Source organism: Manacus vitellinus, unplaced genomic scaffold (assembly GCF_001715985.3).
Source record: "Manacus vitellinus isolate BGI_N305 unplaced genomic scaffold, ASM171598v3 scaffold_9_pilon, whole genome shotgun sequence".
Lineage (NCBI taxonomy): Eukaryota > Metazoa > Chordata > Aves > Passeriformes > Pipridae > Manacus > Manacus vitellinus.
The window spans coordinates 16,039,717-16,067,679 of record NW_021940917.1 but is presented as its reverse complement, the minus strand read 5'-3'; the positions used below and the strand labels follow the sequence as shown (position 1 = coordinate 16,067,679).

At 39.7% G+C, this 27,963-nt stretch overlaps 1 protein-coding gene across 3 annotated transcripts; it reads left to right on the top strand.

Annotated features, from left to right (window-relative positions):
* Positions 1-3,590: 3,590 nt before the first annotated feature.
* Positions 3,591-27,656, top strand: RNF170 (ring finger protein 170). 3 transcript variants are annotated; one of them, XM_029965429.1, is made up of 8 exons: positions 3,591-3,666; positions 6,226-6,283; positions 12,909-12,990; positions 17,902-17,977; positions 19,332-19,440; positions 20,490-20,563; positions 22,804-22,908; positions 24,388-27,656. In XM_029965429.1, the coding sequence occupies exons 5-8, from the start codon at positions 19,371-19,373 to the stop codon at positions 24,655-24,657; spliced, it is 519 nt and encodes a 172-aa protein (XP_029821289.1). In that variant the 5' UTR covers positions 3,591-3,666; positions 6,226-6,283; positions 12,909-12,990; positions 17,902-17,977; positions 19,332-19,370; the 3' UTR covers positions 24,658-27,656. The 3 variants fall into 3 exon arrangements, with proteins under 3 accessions (XP_029821289.1, XP_029821288.1, XP_017941657.1); XM_029965428.1 differs by having other exon boundaries at positions 3,623-3,666; positions 12,909-13,052; XM_018086168.2 differs by lacking the exons at positions 3,591-3,666; positions 12,909-12,990 and having other exon boundaries at positions 6,238-6,283.
* The last annotated feature ends 307 nt before the right edge of the window (positions 27,657-27,963 follow it).

Sequence of the window (27,963 nt, the reverse complement as noted above, 5' to 3'; positions counted from 1 at the left end):
GACAGAGATACACTGTACTGAAGAGATTTTTCAGCTGAAAAGGAAGAAAGGTCAAAGGACTCATATCACATAAGTGGCCGAAGTGCTTCTAAAACAGAAGGTGCCAGAGCAGGGGCCTTGCAGTGTTTACAAAGTTCTCACTTATCACAGAAGTTTTAACAGAAACTATATTTGGCCTTGAGGGTTTGAAAAAAAAAGAAAGCAGGCAAGACACAGCTCAGTGGAGGCAGCACACAGCAAAATAAGAGACATTCATCACAATGAAAGAAGTTTCATGACACCTTCACAGCAATTTGCTACTCATAGCCACTCAGCAGTGACCTCATTGAGGAATCCTACTGTTTACATACCAATGCTAAGCAATCTTTTCTGTATCACATCTTAGTTCTATGTTAAAAAAGAAAATTTCTCAGGTTACACAGGAAAAGCCTGTGCCCACCACACCAACTTTAGAGAAAGACATTTTAAAGTGTAACTGCCACAGGCACATTTGACAGCTCTCCACGTTTTAAGAAATGCCTCAGCTATGTATCTGAGTTGCGAGCAGTCCTGACACTACACAAAAAGAAAAAAAAAAAAAACAACAACAAAAAAACCCCAGAAAAACCCATTTGTTTATATTTGGACCATTCTTAAGTTTTAAACAAAAAAAGACATTGTGAATCTCTATTAGATACGCTGAAACAATTTTAATGTTATTGTAGCTTTACCTTAACAGCCACATTTTTCTAAACTGCCCTGGCTGAAGTGCATCTTGGATAACAATCCCATAGCACACAGAAGAGTCTCTGAAGAGGTTTCCGGGAGATTTTTGGTAGAGTAATAGTTCTGCAATTACAGTAGGTTGGAAACACTGCTAAAGTGTAAATATCAACTTGGAGAAGTCGGTATTTGGCCTCCGGTCCTCCGTTCAGTTTTGCTCAAGTCACCACTACCCTGTCTGCCTGAAAATAACATCATGGTCACCTGCTAAAGTGGTAGAAAGCCAAAGCTCACCCAGCTGTTTAAAATCCTGAACAAAAATTATTTATGAACCCATTTGATGATACTGTAAGAGAGGTGAAAAAAAAAATGAGAATCACACCCCGAGTTAGAGTATAATGACAAAAATGGGCATGGGCAAAATATTTAAAAATAAACTAAAACATATTCATAGGTAAGCAGCCTGCTCCAGCTTAAACATACCAGAATAGGAATCACAGGCATGCAAGGTAAAAGGCCTGAGAGATATTCTCCTTCATTAAAATCATGAGTTGGCAGAGGGAGGGACACTTTCATCTCACCCTATATCCATCTGAGCAAACATTCAGTTTAGGTTGAACAGGTTCTCAGACGTGTGGAAAGCCTTATCTATTCAAAACACAGACAAACTTGTTTAGGTACGTCTGTATGAATGTTAAACAAGCAACCTGGGAGGCTAAACCAGTTTTCAGGAGCAGCCAGCTTCTCTGGCATAATGGGAAAAGGCTGGCCATCCCAGATACTCATAAACTGCTATTAAGACAGCTCTACTCTCCCATCTAAATGAACGGTTTCCCAAGGATCATTATGGGATTTGAGAGAAGGCCAGACCAAAAAAAAAAAAAAAAAGCCATCTTGTTTATAAACACTCAGTTTCACTGAGGAACAAAAAACTTCATTGCCTCTTCTGCAATTTTCATGTATCCTGGAATAAACTGAAATCACCTCTCTGAAATCGCCATTTTTTTTTATTGAGTCTGTTTCAAAGGCACATTCACATAAAAAATGACAAAACTGTAAAAATAACCCATAACTTTACACATTCATCTCAGAATCATGTTGACCAAATCTAAAGCTGTTTAAGAGGATCTACTGTTTCTGCTGACCACAAAAAGATAAGGCTAGTTTCTTCACTAGCTCAGGATCTGAGGGGCTGCAAAGTTGAGAATTGTAAAGGGACCTGTGTGGACTATTACTACAGAGAGGACCAGACTCCACTGGATAGGTACAGCTTTAGGACTGCAGATTATAAAAACTGAGCCTCTCACTCAGCCTTTCTTTGCCAGTATTGACACACATCGAATTCCTCATGTTGGGACTTCCATTCCCAACTTCTGAAAGAGAAAGCATGGAAAACCAAAAGCAAGACAAGTGGCCAACCATTGGTAGGAATATGAAGGAAAGAGAAACTCAGTTACTTATTCCAGACTTGTATGAAGCACTGGGGCACATTCTTCCCCAAAACCTCGCCTTCTGTAATGTCCAGGCCACTTGCTCACCTCTAACAATTAGTGAATTTTCCTTGCTCATCCTTTTTGACTTTCACAGAGAAACCTAACCTGTCATTCCCCAGGAACTTACTCATCACCATCTGAGCTTCAGTCAGCTCTGATCTCTCATACACCAGATGTCTGAAAATCTCTGTTTCTCTTCAAGTCAACTATACTGCAGAGTTTCATAAACGAGTACTTCCTTGGCATCTTTTTTTATTGGGGGGGGGGGAAACTCCAAACCCGCCACAAAACCAAACCCAGCGGTTCGAAACAACTAACCACCAAATCAGCTGCTACAGAAATACAAAGTTTTGTGGCTGTGTTACAGTCCCTGCTCAGGTTACAGAGTAACTGCAAACCCAGCTAAACGTCCATTATATTTTGGCTGCTCTTGGAGCGACAGTGTAACCTGAAGACTTTTTTGGATCAACCTCCAAACATTAAAACGAGATAAAGTAATTCTTAGCATAAAATCATAGAATCGTAGGATGGTTTGGGTTGGAAGGGGGCACTGAAGATAATCTTGTTCCAACTCCCCTGCCGTGGGCAGAGACATCTTTCATTTAGACCAGGTTGCTCAGCGTCCCATCCAAGATGGCCTTGAAGACCTCCAGGGACGGATATATCAACCGATTAGGTTTATACTGTATCATCCTCGACTTCGCCGGTGGAATTTTGTCTCTCGAGACTCAAGCGCTGCTTAAACACAGAGAAAAACAAGCAGGCGGAAATACAAGTTTCTGGTCAGAAACGGGGCCGAGAGCGGCGGGCGGGCCAGAACAGCGGGGCAGTGACACACGGACGGCACAGCGGGGACAGGACCGGGGACAGGACCAAAGCCAGGGCCCGCAGCTTGACCGCACAGCCGGGCGCTCCGGTGGGCGCTCCTCGGCCGCGCCGGCCCCGGCCTTTTGTTCGCCCCGCCGCGGGGGCACGCTCGGGCGGAGCAAAGGTCGCGCGGGCACCCCCGGAGCGACAAGACAGGGCCACGGACAAGGAGAGGCCGTCCCCCGGGGCCCCGCAGAGCCCGGCTGGGGGGCCTCGGGCGCGGCGCCTCTCCCGCCGCAGGGCGGGGCGGCGGCCGGGGCGGGAGGACGCCGGCGCCCGTCCCTGCGGCAGGGCCAGCACAGCGCGGGGCGGAGCGCGCACTCAGACCAGGGTGAGGAGGCTTCTCGCCCAGCTCGGGGCGCGCTCCAGGCCTCTCCACGTTGAACATGGCGGGGCTGCGGGGCCGCGGCCGGGTCGGTAAAAGCCGCTCCGCCTCGCCCCGTCCGGCCGGGCGGTGGCGCCAACACGGTCACCGGCTGCACGGGCCCGGCGCCGCGCGCCTGCGCACGGCGGCCGCGGGCCGGGGCGGGGTTCGCGGCGCGGACCCGGCGGCGGGGCGGCGAGCGGGGCGGGGCCGGGCGGGCCGGCGGCGAGCGGAGCTGAGGTAGCGGGGGTTGCGGGCCCGCCCGGCCGCCCCTGCGCCGGCCGGGACCGGCGGGACGAGGGGGGGCGCGGCGCTCCATCCGTGCGGGCCCGCCGCGGCACCTCGTGCGCCGCAGCAGGGCTGCGGGAGGGAGAGCTCGGCGCCTTACCCCCCCGAGGCTGTGTGTGGCCTCGGCTGCGGGCGCGGAGGAGCTGGTTGGGACAGGGTCCGGCGGGGCTGGGAGCGTGGGCTTGTGAGGGTGCTGCACCCACAGCGTCCTCCTGTGAGCGTGCTGTGGCTTGGCGTGTGGGTGGAGCGGCCCCTACGAGGTTTTATTCTCTTTCTGGAGCAGGAAATGACCCTGCACCCACGGAGGTTCTCCTGTTAGTGAAAGGGGCAGCCTCTGCAAGGTTTTCCTCTCTTCTTGTACTCGAAAACAGCTTTGCACCCACAGACATCAGACATTCTTCTTTTAGTGTCTAGTGTGGCTTGGCTCGAGGAAGGAGTGGCCTCTGCGAGGTTTTCCTTTCTTTTTTGGAGTAGATGTTGACTTACTTTCAACAGAACTTGGCTCTAGTAAAAATTAAAGAAGAGAAAAGCTTCCAGTATCTGAAGGGAGCCTACAGGGAAGCTGGAAAGGGACTCTTCATCAGGAACTGTAGTGATAGGGCAAGCAGTAATGGGTACAAACTGAAAGAGGGGAAATTTAGGTAAGATATCAGGAAGAAATATTTTGTTGTAAGTGTGGTGAGACAGTGGAACCGATTGCCCAAGGAGGTTGTGGGTGTCCCAACCCTGGGGGTGTTCAGGGCCAGGTTGGATAAGGCCTTGAGCAACCTGGTCTAGTGAGAGGTGTCCATGCTCATGGCAGAGAGGGTTGGGACTAGGTCGTCTTTAAGGTCTCTTCCAACCCTTAACATTCTAATATTCTATGCTTAGCACTAGCTCCAAATGGTGACTAGGAAGAATTTCTTCACAAAAAGAGTGATTAGACGTTGGAATGGGTGCCCAGGGAGATGGTGGTGTCACGGTCCCTGGAGGTGCTTAAGGAAAGACTGGACATGGCACTCAGTGCCATGGTCCGGTTGACACGGTGGAGTTTGGTCATAGGTTGGGCTTGATGATCTCAGAGGTCTTTTCTGACCTAACTGATTATGTGTGATTCTTCAGGTAATTCAGTTAATTTTTAATCTCAAAGACAAGGAGTCTGTCTGTGGCAAGAGAGCTCCTGCTTCCTCACTGTGCCCTGACCAGAGGAGCTCTCCACTATGCTGTGAAGGAGTCACCTGAAGAGTTTGAGAAACTCTTTGTCGGTAGTCAGTTAAATTCTGACCCATCTGAAGTTTACAATGACAATGTGTGACATCATGATAAGTTCTGCAGTTCCCTATCAGTTAACAGCTGGCTTGACATGCAACAAGATGGAGTACCAGGCACAGTGCACTGATAACAGCTGAGAACTGGATAAACAGCCAAGAAAGGAAGGGTTGCAAATGTAGAAGCTGCCACTTTTTCTCTGTTTCTCAGAGTTCTTCCATTAAATAAATTAGTAGCGTGGACAAAATCTGAGTGCTCCCTTTTTGTCAGCCTATTTTGAACTAAAATGTATTGTGGAAGCCATGAAAACTTTCAAGTCTTCCCAGTAAAGTACCATCTGACTGATCTCGTTGTATAACATGCCATTTAAGTTATAAATCGAATCTGTCTGCGTTTAAAGGTAGCTTTCACATTTGGGAATGAGTTTTAAAGTCTTAGAAAGCTGCACAACTGTAGCGTTCCATTATAAGTTTTAATGTGTGCTTTGAGCAATATGCTTGGTACTTTTGACAAACAGTTGATTACACAGGTATTTTTCATTAAGGTTTTCTGCCATATCTTCCTTTAGATCCCATTTCCCACTGCTTTGCTTGTTGCCGTGAGGTGTAGCTTGTATTTTGTTGACACAATCAAATACAGTAATTCTTTTTTGTCTTGCTGCCTATTTTACATGTGAGGTTGTATCTGCCAGTGTTGCTTTCTACGATAAGGAATTCTTGGGCACTTTTCCTGGAAGAGATTTGAAGCCTCTACATTCTTAGCTGAAGTATTACCGTATTTCAGTAAACATTATTATAATTAAGTGACAATATTTTCTTCTTCTTCCTGCCTGATCAGGGAAGTCAGATATCCAAAATGAAGGTGTTGTCAGGCTCTTCCTCATGCTCCTATCTGCATATGGATTCAGGTCCACCCTCTGGTTTGTTTACAACTCTATACCTTCTGGTATGTTTTAGCCTTAAAAAGCAGTGCAAGACTTTGTTGGGAATCATTTTAACAGGTCATGCATCATCCAGACAGATACTCAAAGTAGTAATGCTATACAGGCCATTGAATTTGTCGTTTTTGCTTCAAGCCATCCATGTGGTTTCAAGCTCACGAGAAAAATATTTATAGAGTTTTTGTTTTCTCAATAGAATTTCCCTTACTGCATTGCATCTGGAATTCGTATCTGCATTATTTTTAACTTGCAAAGCATGATTCCATCAGCAAAATAGAATATTTCTTTTTTTCTTTTTTTCTTCTTTTTTCTTTTCTCTTCAGGAAAAAATGTGCCTCAGAGACTGCTGACCTCAGACCTTGCAGAAACCTGCTTTACCAGGCAGGTGCCTCAGTTGGTCAGTTCTTAAGGTAGACTGAACAAAACCATTATTTGCCTTCTGAAATTGCTCTTACCCTCTTTTGGCAAGACTCTTTAGGCTGTTTTCTTTCTCTTTTGCAAAGAGCATGCATGCACATGAATGTACAGTCCTGAAAGCAAAGATGGTTCACAGCGAAGATGTAACTGAATATTATATACAGCTGAGTGTGGCTGTAATTTCATTCTACCAGTTGAGCTGATTTGTATCTCATAACAATCATGCATTAACATACTGCATGAAACCCTAGTAGGATGATCCCAAGTCAGTTTTAGCAATTTTCTCACAGAATGTATCTTCTGTTATGTGTTGCTATATTTGTGTTTTTTTTTTTAATTTCCCTTAGTAAATGTGCCCTTTGGATTTCTCCTCCTGATTTTTAAACTGTATGGAGATACTTAGTATTAGAGATTGTTGTGTATGCTTTATTCAAGTAAGACTGTGCTCACAAATATGAAAAGCTAATAAATTCTCTTTCCTTAGAACCGTTTCTTCGGAGTACACAATCCATCATTTCCATTGTTTCTGGTTTATAGTGCTATATCTGCTTACATCGCTATTTCAAAGTCCAACTTCAGTACACTGAAGAACCTGTATAAAATGTATCATCAGGATTTAGCTGATCTAGGATTCGGGCCACTAAACTCATAGAGTCTTCAATACTTTTACTGTTAATCATGCTTATTTCATACCTGCTGTTGTTAACTCTTTCTGAATGCAGTCTGGGCGTATCTTTGAGCTCTTACAGAAAGAGAGCATAAATAACTGTAAGATCCAGTTTGCTGGGTCAAATCCATTCACAAAGTCCCGTTCTCAACCACACACAGTGGCCATGACCTGTTACTAACCTGAAGCAGAAAGTAATTGGACAACATCTGATGTGAGAGATCTCAATTATTGCCCTACAGATAAGAATTTGTCTTTATTGTGGGAACTTTTATCTATTTTTCCCTGAAATGAAATATGCTAAATTTATGCCTTAGATATTTCAGTATAAGCTAATATGTGTTCAGGAGGCGGATTACAGAACATGCTCTGTTTTAGTATGTTTAAATTCTTTGAAGTTGATTCATGTTATCTAAAACAGGCCAATCTTATTAGAAACATGTTGATACAAATTAAGCCAATTTTTTATTTATTTGTTTCTCATACCATGGAAGAAAATTTTGAGGATTTAAAGCCTTTTTGTTCTTGAGAAAGCATGACTCACAATATTTTACTAGTTGGAGATGAATTATCTTCTCCCGGAAAACACATGATCTCTACAAATTAAGCAGCATTTTTAAGGGGCAGAGATGATGTTTTTGCTAATAAAAGACAACAAAATGGCAAAAGGAATTGCAAGTTCTTATTTGCACACCAGCCCACCTTCACTGCCTTAACTTCATAATTTTCTCAAGTACTGATGGTGGCTGCCAGTACTGCATCAAGAGGAAGACACTCAAAATAAAACTGATATAAGTGAAAAAAACCCAAATCCCATTGTTCCATCCCGTTCACTCCCAGCCTGTCCCCAAAAGGACATATTGTTGTAGAGGTTACTTTTCTGATTTTGAGCAAATTGTTCCATACTCTCAAAGCCAATACAGTACAGTTAATAACGTGTAGGTTAATAAAGTTAATAACTTGTATCTCACAGCAGTATTGCTTGTGTGTTACCTCACTGTTAATTTCTCAGACATCAAGAGAGCCTCTTATTTCTTTTTCTCTACACTTGCACATTCCTTTGGTAGTGGGTTCTAAAACTCTCCGTGGTTTTGAGAGTATATTAGCATATGGTACTTCCCTGATAAACTTGGAAAAGTTCAAATCCTTCAGAAAACTCTGGGAATACTGTCACTTTGGATAGCTGACAACAGGTATTTGACATATTGTGGTAAACACTGTATGGTTTTAATTTCTTTATGAGCCATAGCATGGGATATCGTAACTGTGCTGTCTGTTGAACATTGAAAATTTTAATAATACTTTTCAAATCTGTAAAATTAAGAACTAATACATCCACAGTAGTGCATTTCCTCATGCTCTGACGTTTCCATGGGATCTGTATGAGTTTCCAAGAATGAAAGACGTTGTACTTGCGGCATTGCTTACAATGGTTCTCCTTTTTTTGCTTGAACCTGCATGCACTGTTCATACTTAACCACAGAGGGGAAAAATGTAACTTTTGAAAGGTATGTAGATTCTTATTTGAAATGTAATTAAATTAATGTTACGTTGCGTCAGTGATCACTCAGTTTGATAGTAGACAAGATGGTTTTCTGTTCAGACGTTTAATTTCTGACAGTTTTTGCAAACAAAACTGCGCGATTTTGCAAACAGCAAATTACATTCCTTTCTATTGCCAAGCATTTTGTGGGCAGTTCAGTCTGAGGTTGTTTACATTCTGTAGCTATCAGGAATCCTAATGCAGATAAACCTGATCCCAGTCTACCTACTGTGCTGCAACGTCAAGCTGTAACTTAGCTATCCCAAGTGGAATGGAGGAGTAATTCCTTGTCTTTTTTTTCTCTTTCTATATTGTTTCACTTCAAGCAAGTGCCAATAATCTGAGGATAAGATGAAATAAAACTGGAAATTAAGTTTTAGGCCTCCTTATTGCTGTTTTTAATGTAGGAAAAAGGCCCAACATTTTTGTCAGATTTTTTAAACTTTGCAAGTGATACTATTAACATTCTGAAGTTGATTGTACGAATTCCAGTTCTGATGTGAGTATTGTTGGATGTGGCTTGGTTTTCGTCACCTAATTGGAACACAGGGCAGAATTGAGCTTTCATTTAAGAAAGCCATCCTTGTTAAATGGCTAAAAAGAGAAAAAGTCTTAAGTATAACCAATATATGGTTTTTACTGAATTAATATATACCTATAGTATGTAGGTTTTTATGGAATTTAGTATAAACCATGTCAACTTGCTCTTAAATTGTATCAGATTATTAGCAGTTATTATTTTAGGAGTGATTAGATATCTGTGATAAAGTCTGATTCTGGAAGTCTTCTCTGAAGACTTTATGGCATTCATACAGTCTTTATGAATGCCAGTTGAAGACTGAAGCATGTTCATTACTTTATTTAAGAATTAAATCACCCATATCTTGCTTATTAGTTGTACCACCTGAAAGAGCACCTCTGCTAAACACGAGCACTACGAGGCAAGATTCCTCAGCAGCTATTTTAGTACTGTTACCTAGCCTACCACACATGCAAACTGCTGCAGACATCTTCATGGGCTGTTGTGGTTGCACCTTAAAAAAACATGAACTGCAAGCTTGCAGTTCTAGATATTTTGTTTGAAAACATTCAAAACAAACTTCGAAATCAGAAAATTCCTTCCTCCTTCAGGCAGACATTTTTTTTCTAATAGTTTATTTTAACGTTGTTTTCCTTGTAGCCACTGCTTTTTTAACATGCTAACTCAGAGATAACGGGAGGAGGAGAAGATTGTTACTGTCTCTACTGAGGCTTGAATTCAGAGAAAGTATGTATTGGTCTTTTGAACTGATACCCTTCTGTTTGTAGTTCCTTGTCTACACAATTCACGTCAGCTCTCCTGTGCAATGATCTGATTCAGAAAAAGCACTAGAGATAATGAGGAAAATATGCTCAGCACTTGTTGGCTGTCCAGAAGCAGCAAGTAAGTTAAAATATGAACAAAATGAGCCTTTAGCATTGATAGCTTGTCTTCTCTAGAATTCAGTGATAGAAGTAGCTGGGAGCGAGACTGAGGCAGGGATTCTGCTCCTGCCTCTATACATCTTTGCAGTGTTGATACACAAGTGAGGAGGAAGTGTCTGAGGGAGTGGTGTCTTATGTAGCGAGAAAGACTTTGCAAGAATTCCTGTTGGACACTGCGTTTGTGTGAAAATGGCTCTTGTAAAATCTTATATGTTGCAAAGTGAAGGAGCGAGGTAGATACAAGAGCGAGGAGAAGGTGAGGATCTGTGTGTTTCTTTTTCGGGTTCTGCTGGTAACTTTTGCACTGTAGTTTGGTATTTCAAGAAAAGTGCATGAGCAGAAATGAAGGCAAGCAGATGTAGTGAGTACTATTAATGGTAGGCAGATATGGATTAAGAGTGTTGTTGCAAGGAATATACAGAGAGGGAGAGGGAGCTCCAGGGTGGATGGCTTGAAGGCTGTTCAGGGAAACTGAGTTAAGTTAGTGTGATATTGACAATACATATGTTGGTTTCAAAGTGCACCAAGCAAAGGAAACCTTTCAGGTGTTAGCTAAGTCATCTGTATCTCTGCCACAGTGTGTATTTCTGAAAAAAAAAAAAAAAAGGAAAAGAAAAATTTTTCATACTTCATGGGATGTAGTTGTTCTTGGCATGTTGGTCTATTCTAACAGAACTAATGGAGGACAAGGAGGGATTAACACATACCAGTTCCCTGGCATTTACTTCTGATTTTGTTCTGAGTGGTCAACCCAGAAATTACGATGTGACACTGTAAAAATTAGTGGAGTGGTGATGGTACTTAAGGAGAGAAAACATAAGAACTAGAATGCACAGTTGTGGAAAATGACTGTCCCAGAATGGTGTACTGTAAGAGAGAGAATCCTCTTCAGGATTGGATGTGCAAAGAAATTAAGTATGCAGCTTGGGAATGCTGAGCTGGGGAGGCATCACAGCGTCTAGTACAAATCCTCAGCACCAGGGAATTGCTGCTCAGAAAGCTTACACAATATCTCCTTGTAGTTAAAGCCTCACGGCTTTAACTATAGGAATATAATTGTGTAATTAGCTATGCAGAGAAATGCTGTAACTCTTCATGTAGGCTGATGCTCCCATGTAAGACCTTTCCACAAAGATCTGGTCTTTTATTCATTAGTATATACGAAACTTGTCTTAATACTGACCTACTTCAAACACGCCTGTTGATGAGTCACTGGTGTTCCACCTTCGGGAGAAGTTACTCTTTCCAAATACTAAATGACATTTCAGTAGTTGGACTATGACACAGTTGCTTATGGAAAGCTGTAATTAGCAAAAACTTATGACTGTAGTTACAGAAATAATAGTCTCAGTTCAGACTGGGACGCTTATGATAACTTAGTTTATTGTTTCACTTCATATATGCTTCATTATTCCATTTTCGTTTTCACAGTGAAAACCCCAAAAATATGACAATTAGAGGAATCTCCCCTTCATTCTCTATGAGTTTGCTCTGCTCTTATGGTGCTTTATTATGCTATACCACTTACCCTTTTTAACAATGCTGTTAGAATGTATCAGCTTTTCTTGTGTTGCTGCTACAAGAGGGCAGCCCCCACAAACTTGGAAGGAAGCATGGAAAAAAAGCTCCACTGCTCATACTAGAGAAAATCTGAAGGGTGAGGCTAGCTGTCTTATGGAAAAGATGACACTTTCATATTAGCCATTGACTGGCATGTTGAAGTACTGCCAGGGTAGTCATTCCAGGTATCCACTAAAATCCTGATGACTTGTTATTTCATTTCGGTTTTGCAATTAATTCAGGGCCAGAGGGTGTCTGGTGATGTTTGCTACACAGCAAAGTTTAAATTAAAAAATGACACATGGGCCGTGAAGTGTAGAGAAACACTGATGAAAGCTTTCAAGCTTAAGGCAAACACACTGGACTGGGAAATAGAGCAAATGATACCTGTCTTACCTGCCTTCAGAAACTGATACTGGGATTTGATGTCAGCTCCATATGAAAAATGCTTCAACTGTGTATGGATATAGCTTCAGTATGACTTTTTATGTCATTCACCCTTCTGATTTCATAATATTCACAGCTGTTGTTTATTTCACTGTGATTGTAACAGGAATGATGTAGCAGCGTGTTGGAAACCTATTTCATTTTGCAGGTCTCCAGCTGTAGGTTAGTGATGTAGGTTAATAAATGTTAGCATCTGCCAGTCATTCTGATGACTACATATGTGAAATTAATATAAAACAAATGAGTCTGACTAGGAAAACCTGATAATACTCTTTTTTTTTTTTGAGTTCTCTACATCTTTCCAGCTGAAGAATAGTAAAGCACAGATAAGACAGACAAAGTATAATATGCATTGGGTGATTCCTGTGTATGCAAATGGGCATTAAACACTAAAAACAGATAAACCCCAAATATTCTTTTTTCTTTATTCACTAAGTAGTGAAAATTAGGTTTCTGTGTTGGCGTAGCCTAGCGGGAATTATGTGATGTGTAATAACTAAAATGCTTGATAATGCAGAGTCATTATAAATTTTTTAAATAAACTCTCCTTAGAATATGTCCGATTCAGTAGTGACCTATCCCTATGCAATTTATTTTGTAAAGATTCCCAGGTAAACTGAGAGTTTGTTGGTTTTTTTTTTAAATCTTTAAATCACAACACAGTCATTTAAGATCTGTTCGCTACTGCACAAGACCTCTACAGCAAGCTCAGTGTTAAGTAAAAATAGATCCATTCCTTCTTCCTTTACAGCTTTTCCCCCAGCAATGACTATTCTGTCATTTCAGGAATTTGTTGTGTATATGAATAGATGAGTATATATATTGTTTGTAACTATGTTTATAATGAATGTGTGCACACGTATGTCTTAATATTTATGTATATGTATGTATTTCTTTTTACATTTTAGAGCTGTGATGGCCAGTCACCAAGCAGAAGTTCAGAGTTTGAAGCTAGATAATGATTCAGTTATAGAAGGAATAAGTGACCAGGTACTGGTGGCAGTTGTGCTCAGTTTCACTTTCATTGCTGCTCTGGTATATACGCTTTTAAGGTGAGAATATGTTGATAGGAATTAATCAGCATACCTGCATTTATAAAATTCTAACTTTCTCGACAAATTTTTGCATTGGTACATAAAAACTGACTTTTTTCACATTAAGGAAGTGTTTGTTTGATCGCTTACTCTCTTTCGTGGTTTAACTCACGGTTAGAATGAAATGATGCATTTCTCAAAAGTGGACTTTAACTCTTCCTTATCTTCAGATGATCAAACTGAATAATGTTCATCATTCCTTAAAACTGAAAGTGGCTGAATTCACTGTCTGTATGGCTGCTGTGTCATATTTGGTTACAAAGTACAGATTTGTCAACAGTGACTCCAAAATTGAAGTGGGGTATCATCCTACAATGTATGTTCTAGACACAGTCTCCTTCCAAAAAAAAAACAAAGAAGCCAAACCCAAAAACTTCAAACAAATTGACTGATTTGTTTATAGATGAATATGCTGTTAGAACATTGGACTTTAATATGCTTTTCATAAATCAAAACACTAAATTCAGAATTCAATAACTCTTAATGGTCAAGTCATCAAAGCTTATTTTCATTTCAGAGTTTTTCTTTGCAATCTAGCAAATATCTTAGCCTATGTGTTTTGGGAAAATGAGTCTGAGCTTCAGATTGGCTTCTTTTTGTTTTTATGGATGTCTGTAGACTTTTGAAAACAGAATAGTTTTCACAACCAAGAGAACTCAGTTTTAGTGACACATTGGCGTTACGAAATTTACTGAGGAGGATATGTCCATAGGAGAAATATTAGAGGGGTAGGAGTTGCTTGAGAGCAACCTAGAAAAGAAACTAGAAGTGGGAAAGCTTGCTTGGACTGCAAGGCAGTGCTGCTGTTCAGAACCAGGAGACCACAAAGGAATCTTAGGAGAAACATATTCTCTTCACCTTGCCTTTTTTCCTTGCCTTTTTTCCCCAAAACTGTTCCAGTTACTCAGATTGCTTCAAGATGGCCTCTTTTACCTCTGCTCTCTAATGACTTCTCTATCCATTATGTTGGCATTTTTGGCAATTGTGACTTGAATTGTCTTTAGTTTAAAAATTAAATTTAAAATATTTTGAACTTTATTAAGTAAGTTAGGAACATGAAAAAAGAAGAGAGGGTCAGCAGTGGGCAAGAGTAGCAGGAGTTCAGTCAGAACTGGAGTTCAGGGAGGCGGTACATCAGTGATGAAAGGTTACTTGGAGAGGGAGATAAAGGCTAATTACTAACTACCTCTACAGTGTAATGACCTAGGTAAAAGGTTTGTCTGTGGATCCTGCTACATACTTCAATGGTTTATTTTCTGGAGGGGCAAACAAACTCAGACACAAAGCTTCCAGTCTGGAAGCTTGTTTACTTCTGCATTGTATGAGTCTTGTCCAGTGACAGGACTCGAGGAAATTGCCTGAAGCTGAGTCAGGGGAGGTTTAGATTAGGTACCAGGAAAAAGTTTTTCTCCCAGAGGGTGATTTGGCACTGGAACGGGCTCCCCAGCGAACTGGTCCCAGCACCACACCTGACAGAGTTCAAGAAGCACTCTCAGGCACATGGTGTGATTCTTGGGATTCTGCGTAGGGCCAGAGGTTGGACTTGATGATCCTTGTGAGTCCCTTCCAGCTCATTATATGCTATGATTCTGTGATGACTGACAGTCTTACCAGCATCCTCTTACCTCTCTGCTCTGCCTTCTGGTACCTTCTGAAATTGCCTGTATTCAGCAGCACTTTTTCTCTACCTCCTTTGTGTTGTCACCATCAAAATCTGCACAGTATGGTAGAAAAGCTGTACAGTAAAAAAGCTATAGTACTTTTAATTTATTTAGCACAAAGTGGGGGAGAAGAAGGATATTTTCTTCTTCTTATCTTGTTATCTTAGCCATTATAATGGTCTGTGTGATCCTTATACTGTGTCCATTAGCCCAGTCTCTTTGCCACCCATATTTCTGTACGCAACATCTGAAATACTGAAGTTGGGTAGGAGCAGGTCCTGGGTAAGAATACATGAAAGAATGCTTAGGGTAATGAGCAGTTGCAGGAACAGAATAAAAAGGGAAAGTAGATAAGTACCTGTTGCAGGAGATCTTAGGAGGCAGAAGTGGAATATGGAAAGAACTGTTAAGGGATATGGTTACTGTACTTGCTTCCAGCGCTGAGAACTCAATGAAACATCACATCAAGGCATGAGCTGAAGGTGTTCATGCTTCTGGCAGAGACACTTACTATCCATAATTAACATGTGTAGCAAGTTGCAGATGTTTAGTTCAGGTACTATATGATACTTTTGTAAAGCCTGTATGTTTTTGAATTATGAATTTTGATAAAATGAAGCCAGATTTCTTTCCATCATCTTTAAAATCGGTGAGTAGGTTGTCACATTACAAGTGAGATTGTAAAAATTCAGACTAGTCAACAAATTGAGAGAGAGAGAGAGACAAGGGAGACTTACCCTTTAATTCTCTACTAGGGATTTCCTGTTTGTCCCAGATGACTTACCTACTCCATGTTTATGGATCTGCAGGTTTAGACCTTTGAACTCATTTTTCTATGCCATCATATGGTTTGATTATAAGATGAAGTCAATATTTTCAGCAGAAGTGAGATCTTAATCCTTGAAAATTAACAGTGACCATCACTGCACAGCGATGCACCAGTCCCCATAAGTGCTGTCCCTAACTTTCCTTGTGTGACACTGCACACTGTATGAGTAGGCAGCCTTCCTCCTTCCAATAATAGTATTTTTGTGGGTCCCTCTGTGGTACATAATACAATCTTTCCACATCATGGGACTTTTTTCCTCTAGTTTTGGAGTACTAGCACTCCGCAGTGGGGAAGTAAAAAGCCTTTGCATCTAACTTCATTTCTTTCTGGCTTGTGTTTGATAATACCTTTAGTTACATAGCAGCATACTGGTTTTCATTTATTTAATTTATCTTCTCACTCTAATTACATGACAGGAGTTATGAGTTTGATGTGTCTCGAACTGTGCCTGTACCTTCCTGAATATTGCACAGTGTTTTGCTACCTCATCATCTTATGCATAAGTGACAGTATATGCTATACCTCTACAGCTGTACAAATGCTCTCATCTAGTCAGCACAGCATGTGATACCAGGGTAAAGTCATATAAATTAACATTTTAACAGCAAATTTGCAATTAGTTGTTTGTGGAGAAATCAAATTAAACTGGCTTATAATTCACATCTTCTACTCTTGTGTGAATTGAATTGAATTTCCATATGTATCAAAAGTTCTGGCAAACTGAAGGTTTGTAGCATCTAAACAAGAAAATACTTTTATACATATAACATGTATGACAGACAACATCCACCAAATCTGACTCATGGTGACCCAGGGTGGGTAAGAAGAGTTTTAATAGAGCCTTCTCTTTATATAACTTTCATACATGTCACCCACATTAATGTTAAATACATTCACTCTTTACAGATAGCCATGAAGGTATTAGTATGAAAAATATGGGGCTTGTCTATTCCTCCTTGAAGAAAGAATGAAGTAGATAAAATGTTAAACATAGCAGTAATGCAGTATTGTGATTGCCCACATTAAATGAAGGAAAATATTGCAGAAGCTCCTAGAGCCATTGAGGAAATGGTGTAATAGAACTGTGACCAAAAAATGTCCTAAAAATTCAGCCAGTCCAGCCCTCATCTTTTACAGAGGATCAGCTTGCCTAGATATCACTGGAAGCATTGCAACATGTTTGGTTTTTTTTAGCTTCTAGTCAAGGATAGATCACAATACCCTGAAGTAATCTTCTCTTGTTTTGTACACTTAGTGGTTAGAAATGGTTTTCCATGAGCCTTAGATAACTGTGGGAAATAATTGCTCATATCTATAGAATGAAAGCCTTATCCTGTCCTCTTTTCTCTCCATGAACAGTCTTCTATATAAACTGACATTTCTTCTTTCTTTAGTGTTTAAAAAATGTGAGCAATAGTTCTTATTCTCTTCTGAACTTCCTCCATCTTCTCTATATGTTTTTATACATTTAGCACAAAATGGAGAACAGAATCCAGCTGAGACCTCAACAGTGATGAGCAGAATGTACCACCATTGAAATCCATATGAATAAATAAAGCATAAAAATTGTTGTCAGCATATTTTTTTAATTCCAATTCAGTTCCCATTGTGCTTTTGAATTTCAAATTTGTAATATATCCATCCTCCTTTCTCCAGTGAGTCCCTTCCCTATGATTCCTCTTGGCATCTCCAACCTGTCGTTTTCTTGCCTGTAGAGTCTTTCTTTTTAAAAAAAAGAGTGATTTTAAAAGAATGATTTCTTTTTATATCCAGTCTGCTGATAGTTACATAAATTCAACATTCTAAATCTAAGAGTTTGTCTACCCTTTCTTATGTAAATGTTATGTAGCAGATAAAATTGAAATAGTTAGGAGGTTTCAACTCTATAACTTAGGCAGTAAGTGAAAAAATAATAAATCTATGAGTAAACCAACAAGTAAAAAACTAACAGTGGAGACATAATTGAAAATTATTTCTGCATGTTTAATATAAAAGCTTTCAGGCAACTTCAGTTTTTGTAGGTTTATGGTTTAATTGTTTTTCAGATTCAGATCTAGTTTTAACAGGATTTAATGACTGATTATGGAGTCTGTCTGAAAAATCTGGCTACTATACAGCTTTAAATGTCCAAAGTAACTTTAGGATCCAGAATAAATGTCCTGTTTCCTTAATTATTTGTGTACTTCCTTTAAAGTCCTTTAAAGCAGGAAAGAATGATTTTTTTTGCCCTTTGTTCAAGTTTCATGTTTTTTTCCAATGACTTATTTCTCAGCGTTGGGTCACAGTGTTTTTTTATTGCTTGTGTTTCCTTTCGCAGAAATGAACATCAGAACATACATCCAGAAAATCAAGAGCTAGTGCGAGCTCTTCGTCAGCAGCTTCAAACGGAGCAGGTGCTGTGCTGAGCGTTGCCACCATTCTGCTCTCTGATGTGGGGTAGTGTAGACTTCTCTGAGGTTCTGGAAGAAGCTGGTTTTATAGAAGCTTACTTACTGTACAGGGGCATCTTTGAAATTCATCAAGTAATGAGATAACATAGGCTTTCTTAATTAAAACTAGTTATTTGGCTGGTTCTTTTTCTCAAACAAGTTTTTGCCACAAGGTGGAGCATGTTGGATGACGCTGTGTGCTTTCCTGCAGTGCTCCTGGGAACTTAGTGGTAAAGGAAAGGAAATCTGGAGTACAGTTGCCGAGGCAGGAGAGGGCTTAGGTATTTAGACTGATAAAACAGTGTGTGGCAGAACAATGGCACAGCAGCAAGAGCCAAGCAACAAAGAGTGACAGAAACTTTTTTACCAAAGCCGTTAGTAACAGGATAGGGGGCAATGGTTTTAAACCAAAAGAAGATAGGTTTAGATGGGACATAAGGGAGAAATTCTTTAGTCTTAGGGTGGTGAAGCACTGGAACAGGTTGCCCAAAGAAGTTATGGATACCCCATCCCTGGAAGTGTTTAAGGCTAGGTTGGACATGGCATGGAGCAACCTAGTCTAATGAAAGGTGTCCCTGCCCCTGGCAGAAGGGTTGGAACTGGGTGATCTTTAAAGGTCCTTCCAGTTCAGACCACTCCTTGATTCTATGACTGCATCTAGTTCTGACAGGTAGAGTCTAGGCCAAGTTACTGGAAATTTCTGAGTACCAGCCCCAGAGTGAAAAGCCATTCCTCTGGAGAATGCTGAGAAGAGTCTTTCGCTGTGATACTTCTTGAAATAATGACAGTGCATATTTATGGGGAAGGCAAATACAGCAAAATGAGGAGAAAAACTATTTCATGACAGTGACTTACACAAGCTGGTGTCTGTGCTTGGGCTTGAAAACACTAAATGCTGCAGCTGGTGAGCAACACAGTTCAGTTACCTGGTTCTGGACAGATCTACTGTCTGGGATAATGAAATAACAATACAGATCTGAGGTTGTTATTCATGCTTCAGCATATCTAACCTAACTCAATGTGAAGAACCAAGGAGGTTCCTTCTTTGTGGTCTTCAACCGTGAAGCACACACTTATATAACAGATGAAGGGAAAATAATGGGCTGGTCACAAGAAGAACTTGCTTAGTGAATCAGTGCATTTAAGTGGGTTTGATTTTTGCGCTTAAATATATTTCTCCTTCATTTCACATAGCTCTGTGTGTTTGACTTGTAGTAAATGAATGCTAATTTATTATTATTATTATTATTTTAAACCCAGCAGACTTATATAAAAATAGTATCTCTTAACACTTTGCATTTCTCTGCTGTTCCTGCAGGATGCCTCTGCTGGTGACCGACATCGCTTTTATACAGACATGTCCTGTCCAGTCTGTTTGCAGCAGGCTACGTTTCCTATAGAAACAAACTGCGGGCATCTCTTCTGTGGTAAGCAAGAAAAACTCCCAAGTTGCAAAGAAAAAACCAGAACAGGAATACAAACTTTTGGCACAAGTACAGCCACCCTAATTCAAGGCTTTGTTTGCTTTTAACTGGCTTTCAGTCTGCATTAGAAATAATTTTTTTTTTTTTATAAATAGATGAGAAAACACATTTGTTAATAAACAGTCACTTTGAGACTGTGCTTCACTTTTTTTCTATGCTATCAGGACTTCAAATGTGGTTAATTCTAAAGTGTCAAAGAGTATAATTTTTTTCCATTGCAGTAAACAACTGAAGAGACTGAAAAACATTTGGAAATGTGCTATTTAGGAAAACTGGTTTAGAAAGAGTAAAACATTCTGCTTGATATTATTTTTATCTCAGAGAATATTTTTTTTTCTTGGAAGTCCTGAAGAATTAAGACCAAGTTCACAATGATTAAAGCGTTTGCCTTTTTGGTTGTTGGTTTTTTTTTTTGTGTGGCCCTGCTATTCAAATTTGTATGTAAACATCCTACACAGCATTTTGCTTCCTCTCCTTCAGGTTCCCAGTAGGATTCTTTCATGGCATTCATCTAGTTTTATGGAGCATATCGTGCATACCATGCCTAGTTGTTTAAATGAAAAAATGTACAAGTTTGGAGAACAGTTAAAGTACTCACCTTTTGATATATTTCTTCATCTGTTGAAACTCTGGTGATACAGCCAAGTTTTTAGGATAAATTTTACACCTCCTGACATTTTTGTGACTTTTACATTTTGAACTGGCAAAAATTTTAATTATCTGTTTCTTAATGACTAAAAAGGAAGTAATACCTTAAAATTAATGATTCAGTTGAATCCTGTTCAGGATTTTTCTCACTAATAGCACTGAATTTGAATATGTTGGTTCTTGGCACCTTCAGTGAATGCCGTATACAAAATTACATAAGAAAACGTAGATTTAACCTAACTGCTTATACACTTCTGTTGTTTTCCTTGGTGTGTAACGTATTGTTTCAGGCAATGAGGTTTTTCAGCTCAGAAGTTTAAATGTCTGTAACTTGCTTTCATCAGGTTCCTGCATTATTGCCTACTGGAGGTATGGCTCATGGCTCGGTGCCATCCGTTGTCCAATCTGCAGGCAGACGGTAATATTTTAAGTTGTGAACCTGACAGTTTGGCTATCTAGTACAGCTTGCCTCAAGGCACTTACATGTGAACCTCAGTAGTGAGGCTGACAGATGAAGAAGTCTGAGAAGCTGACTTAATAGAGAGATATGTAAAGACATCAATAGTGGACATTCAGTTTTTCTGAACTTTTTGCTTTCCCGAACAGCTCAAAAAATACAGATTGTTTCTGCAACTCAAATATAAGTAAACAGTGCTAAGTCAGACATTTTTCTGTAAAAGAGTATATGAAAACAGAAAATTGTGGGATTTTAACTATGATCCTTTCATGCTTTCTGTTTGGGATCTAATAAAACTTCCTTACCAGAACTTGCATCTAAAAGGCCTGGCTGTTCTGGAAGACTGCCAGTAGGCAGTACACTACTGGTTTCTGAGAAGTACCCTCTCCCTTCCTTCTCTCCCTACCAAAAAAACCTATCCATGTCAATTTCTTATTTTGTCCCTATTTTTAGCTTGTATGTATTATTAATTTGAGCTTTGTAGAGCAAGCATTAACTTACTTCCTACGCGACTTACTTACATTGTCAGTTTGAAATATGTTCCTGCAACTCATTAACTCTTTCTTAGGATCTCTTGAGTCTCTGATAGTGTATGTTTTAACGAAAGTACATCTTTATTTTATCAGTGCACAAACTACAAAGCTACTAACCTGTGATGAATTGTGTAACTTGCTTCTTGCCCTTACCCCTCCGTTATATCCTGCTGTGATTGTGTTTTTCAGCAGGACAAATGACTGTAAGAACACAGATGAAGGAAAGAATAATAGGTATGACTGGAGGAAGAAGGTGTAGGTTTAGAGTGTAGTCAGTGAGGAAAAAGACACAAAAGCTAAAAGTGAGGAAGGGGGAAAGTGATTTTTTTAGTGTCTTTCCTTACATCTATATTCATTTACCTTCTTCTGAGCAACAGATAAATTAGGTGGTACTGCTTGCATGGTTATGTATTCATTCTCACCCTAATTTATAAATGAGGAGGAGAAATATGTACACATGAACAACATGAGTCATACAGAAGGTTTGTGGCAGGGCTAGGAGTTGAATGTAGATCTGCTCATGCTGTCATCTGCTAAATGTGACTGCCACACAGATTCAAGATCTATGTGAATATTGTGTGCAGTTTGGGGCACCACAATACAAGAAGGATATGAAGCTGTTAGAGAGTGTCCAAAGGAGGGCAGTAAAGATGGTGAAGGGTCTTGAGGGGAAGCCTTGTGAGGAGCGGCTGAGGGCACTTGGTGTGTTCAGCTGGAGAAGAGGAGACTGAGGGGAGAGCTCATTGCAGTTACAACTTCCTTGGGAGGGGAAGAGGAGGGGCAGGCACTGATCTCTGCTCTGTGGTGACCAGTGACAGAACCTGAGGGAATGGCCTGAAGTTATGTCAGGGGAGGTTTAGATTGGATATTAGGAAGAAGTTCTTCCCCCAGAGGGTGGTTGGGCATTGAACAGGCTCCCCTGGGAAGTGGTCACAGCACCAAGCCTGACAGAGTTCAAGAAAGGTTTGGATGATACTCTCAGGCACATGGTGTGACTCTTGGGGATGGGTCTGTGCAGGGCTGAGTAGGACTTGTGATACTGTGATTCTGTGAATATGACCTTCCATATTGCTCTATGTTTGCATGAAAGTTAACCCAAGAACAGAGCAGAATTCTCTGTGCTTACTGAAGAGCTGTTCATTTATTATTCTGTATTATTCTCCTTCATCTTGGTATGAATACCCATATGCAAAAATGTAAGTTTTGCTGCTTGTTTGTTGACATGCAAGGCCATTCTAACAATAGAAAAAGAAAGACCTCCTTGATTGCTTTATTTGATTTTCAGTTTAAGAAACAAAATTAGATTAATTTGGTAAATTGACTTTGTTCTCATAATCATCTGCCCCACTTATGAAACATAAAGCATTTAGGTGCTTAGAAAAAATATCTGTAATCCTCCTTTGAAGGGAAGGTTCTTGGGCTTTTTTTTTTTTTTACAATCTCTTTAAAAATTAATATTCTGCAAAGAACTGTAAGCAATTAATTAGTTAAAACTTAATAGTGGTATCCGTGTTAGTTTATTTAGTTTCAGTTTATTCTCCTATTAAATATTAAACTAAACCAAAGTTTGTTCTGTGTAGTTAACTGAAGATGACTGTTCTCATTTATGGTTCACAATGCATTTAAAAAACAGTTGCACATGTAACATAACCTCCCTCTTGTGCCTAGGTAACGTTGTTTTTACCACTCTTTGGTGAAGATCAGCAGGGTGCAAACCAAGTGTTTCAAGATGTTAGTGATTACAATCGGAGATTCTCTGGACAGCCCAGATCTGTAAGTTTTGGGTAAATTTGGGCAGAAGTCAGTGGTTTTAGGAGAGATTAAAAGCATTTTTTTATGATTTTTCCTTTTTTGTTTTGCCCTGGAGTATGGATTTTCTCTTCATGATGCCTGGGTCTCAGGCAAGTTTTTTTTTTTAGGAAATTCACATTTATATAGTTAGGTCAAACCCAAGACCTCAAAGTTATTTATTAGTAATTTGTGGAAATGTACAGAAACTTGCATTTTTGTTGTGAGTGAGAACCACTAGTAAGCCTTGAGTTCCCTGGTCATGTGTTAAGCTGCTTTTTAGGTATGAGTCATTATTTTGAAAGGATCGATAATTATTAAAAATACTTACTGAAATACATGACCTGCAAGTAAGAATATTCATTTGACTGATCTCTTTACATTGATTAGAAAAGGTTCTACTCTGCGCCTTTCTTCTTCAGATTTCAAGCTATATACTGTCTTGACTTTTTAATTTTCCTCACAGATTTCCTGCAGTCTTTATGCTCCTCTCTGAGTGATGAAAACAGGATTTTTTTTTCTATAAACAGCTAAACAGTTCTGCAAACTTTTGAATGTCAGCCTTGGGAGCGTGTCTTCCATGTGTGTGCTGATTCGCAAGGTGAAAGGAACACGCACACACACTAGTAACTCCCTGCTTGTCTTCATTTGTCCACTGGATTTGGATATAGTGAGAAAGCATCAGCAAGAAAAATTTACAGTCCAAAGAGACAGAAGAGGGAGGGTTTTTTTTTCATGTTCTAAACCACAAAGCAGTTATGCTTTTGATCCAGAATAGTTTGAGACTACCTTTCAGGCTCCATTAGACCTCTCTGTGGGCTCTGTGTCTAGTCCCCAGTAACTCGTCTGACAGCTCGTCAGAAGTCTGCACTAAAGCCCTAATTAGACTAGATAAATTGTCTTTGATTTATACACAGTGTTTTGCCTTCACCACACGCAAAATTCCTTTCTCTAAAACCTTTTCAGCCTTGGCAATAACTCATTTTAATGGAGTTTAATGGCCCTGTGTAGAAACTGTGTACAGTAGAAAGGAACAGGTTTAAAAAAAATGTGAAAGTTCACCCCTTTCTCCTCTTCATGATCAAAGCCCAAATATTTTCTACTGAGCAGTCCCTCACTAATGTGTCAGAATCATAGTAGAAAAATAGAAAGGAGCCAGGAATAGATTAAAGGTTCTTTAGTATATTTGTTTTCCTCCAGTAGTCATTGCTTTTCCTTCATAGCAGATGCCAATGTATTTCCTAGTGATGTATGTTTTATATTATACAATAACACAGTTTGACTATTTATTAAAAGCATATATATTCCAAATCTGCCGTATTACCCCACTAAACTAAATCGTTAAGTCTTTTCTTACTGGTTTTTGTTTTAATTTAGTTTCTCATCTGTAATGTAGTAATAGAAACTTCGATTTAGCGTGGATGTGTTGCTAAAGCCAAATATTAACTTTTGGTTTCTTTATAGATTATGGAAAGAATTATGGATCTGCCCACTTTACTGCGACATGCTTTCAGGGAGATGTTTTCTGTTGGGGGCCTCTTCTGGATGTTTCGCATCAGAATATTCCTCTGCTTAATTGGAGCCTTGCTCTACCTGGCTTCACCTCTGGATTTTCTTCCTGAAGCACTCTTCGGAATTCTGGGTTTCTTGGATGATTTCTTTGTCATTTTTCTTCTGCTGATATATATCTCTATCATGTACCGAGAAGTGGTGACACAGCGTCTGAACAGATGAAATGGACGAAAATGGCCCAAAAGCAGAGGCAGTTGTGGAATGTTTTAAAAAGAGAACTGTAATGTAAGTATGATATGGCAAGGTGCCTGTGTACAATTTTAGTAGTAACAGTTTCTTAGCTGGTTGGCTCATATAAGTATGAAGGGTTGATACGTGGTGATGCTTAACTGGAATCTTTAATTTGTGCGTTACATATGCTTCATAAGGAGGAGATTAGTTTTATTGTGTTGTAATAAACTGCCTTCATCTACCTTCCACCTGATGAACAACTGTATCTAATCAAAGCAGGAAACACCTTTTTGGTGTGTTGTGGTTTGTGAAAATAAAATTCTAGCAAAGGACTTCAAACAGTAAGTCCATTTGAGCGATCTAAACAAATGTAAGAAAATTCAGAAATTCTTCACAGTACAGTTGTCATGGCTAAATTGTTCGATGTCTTACTGTTGTGGGGTAGAGTTTTTTGAAATAAAAGTAGCTTTGTGTGTCTCTGTGGAAGAAGAAACCCAAAGACTGCATTACAGTTATCACCCCGCAGTTTGCTGTTGTCCAGATGCTTCACAAAAGCAAGGGTGACACCTCAGTGTTGCTTGAACTGCACTGTGTACAGCTGCATGCAATTCATACCATTTTGGTTTTGTATTTGGGTATGTACACAAGGTATCTGATCTACATTTTCTTTTTTGGTTGGTTGACTTGGATGTGGATAGAAGGGGTTCTGCATTACCTTGAAAAATATCTGTGATAAGGGACCACAAAAAAATCCTGGAAATGTTTTTAAAAATACCAGGGTATTAATCATCCCTAAAGCTGATCTTTTTTTTTTTTTTTCATGTTGAATTTGATCACAGGCTATCATAGTAATTTGAAAATACTTTCATTTTAAGCAGGGAACGCCACTAGAAAGGTCCAGGATGTGACAGATCAATGTATTTTTTAGCTAGAAGAATGATGATTGCAATTTTATTTTAACTTCCTGAGTACTTGAAAGACAGTGAATTGACAGATGATTCTTAGCATGTTTACATATATGAGATGAGACTTACAATGAAAGGGACCTTTTCACAATTTCAGTGTTTTCCCCATGCAGGTGTCTTTCCACACTTAGGCATGTGCAGGAAGATGATAGAGCTGGAACCTGAGGTGTCAGTGGTTGGGGGTGGAGATTGTCCTTCAGTGTCAGTGTTTTAAATGACATTCATTTAAAACAAAATTCTCTGATTCTTCATTTGAAAACTTACTTTTGAAAATCCAGAGACATTTTACAAATTAACTGGAAAGCTAAATTTTTCTTTATTGCTGTTTGTTAGAGATGGGCAAGAAGAGAAAAGGGAAGTGCAACAAGGGTAGGAGGAGGACAGCTAGACAGAAAATTACATTTTTGGAAGCAAGTGCTGTTGGCTTTTGCAAACTCACTGTTCTTGAGCTTCTCGGTTGAGCTTTTCCCATTTTGTTGGCACTGCTAAGGTATGGTGATGGTTTAGTGGCTACCTCAGTTAAAAGTCATTAAAGTATTATTGAGTAAGCATGGGATATTTATAAGCTGTTAGGTACATTTACAAAGCAAGATAGTGGTCTAGGATGTTAGGTAAGACAAGATTTCACAGTTTTGCTGGAAGTATTGCTTTGGGGATTTTTTTGTTTTCCCGAGAAATCCAGCTGAGGGCAAACTCCAAAAATTTGTTTTTAATTGAGTAAGTTTAATGCCCCCTTTTCTCCTGGAGTTTAACTTGTAGGTCTGTTTAGAGAAGAGTGTGAACTGCTGTTGTACAATAACTGGAGTCCATTCACAGAATTTGTTGATCTAATATCTCCTCCATACTTTTACCCTATGATTGTGTTTATCATTTTCCCGTGGTTTTCTAAATCCAGAGTGGATATAGATGCACATGAACATGCTTGCTGATTTGTGTTCTTTGAGCTTCCCAGTCCCACACGCTACTGTGAAGTTCATGCAGAAATATGCATCCAGTCTAAGGGGTCTGCTCCTGAAGAGCAGACCTCCTGGCGTACCTGAAATCATACACAAACCACATCTGAATGCCTGTATGAAGTTTCCCCATGTTCCTTTTCTTCAGTACATTTCTGATGGCCAGAAAGGTTTCACTCAGAGGCTTCTGCTTACTTTTGAATATTGGGTAACATTGTAAGCTTAAATTCAACACATTAAATGCTTGACAGAATTAGGACCATCCTTCTTTTTCACCAATACGTGTGCTTGCTTGTGGATACTCTTTTTTTGGTCCTGCAAGCTGGTGACAAGCAGTATTATGACTTGCTCAGGCCTTTTTGTGTAATGTGAAGATGCATCTGTCCTGCAGCGTCTGGCTGCTGTTCCTTTACACAAATCTGAAATAGCTGTAAATTAGCTATCTTGGGCACTTATCTTGAACTTAACCTAAGCTCTAGAGCTCCCAAGAAGCTGCAGATTAAAACATGAGCGTGTGTTATTCCTGAACTGTGTGCTGCCAAGTTGTTCTGGCAGCAATGTTAAAGGTAAGGGCTAGAGCTGAGCCCTGGCTTCAGGATGTGAAGAAAATATGTGTTGCTGTGTGCTTGGTTTTGTCTCCTGGGATGGGGTAGGCGTGTCACTGGGAGGGGGGGGAAGAAAAAAATGGAAAACTATATCGGGAAGAAGTACGGAGATAAAATACAGTCCTTAAAAGATGACAGTGTCACCAAAAAACTTTGTGAAATACATGATTGTTCCAGCAATATTAACAAGGAGGAAAACAGAAGTTATATTTAATAGCTCTTACACAGTAACTTGTAGCATCTTGAGGCCTAATGGTCATCGCTGTACAGAGCGATCCGTTTCTGTGCTGTTCGTGTGCCACACCAGTGATGTCTGTGAGGAGCAGGCAGAACGGTGTGGTTTGGGGATACAATTTTGCTGTAAGTTTCATAGAACCGTAGCAGTATGTTACACTAGATTTTTAAGACAAAAGGATATAAAACTACTTGTTGTTACTTTTAATGATAATAAATTGCTGTTAAAGTAAGAGATTCTCTTGTATTATTTTATTGACTTTCTGGCTCCAATGTTTTTTTATTTCCCCTTTTTTCCACTTCCCTGGGATAAAATTGTCAGTGTGGCATCCCACCCTTAAGGGAAAGGGAGCACTCAAGATTCATAGGTGCTTATGGTTGAAAGGAATGACAAAAATCAGAGGGTCTGCAAAAGCTTACAAGGTTTTATTAGTAAATTACACACTTCGCATGGAAATTGGTGTGTTAGTCCTGGACCTACTATAAAAGTAGGTTGTGGGTTTTGAAGAGTGAGGTAGGGTGAAAGGGAACAGAGAGATG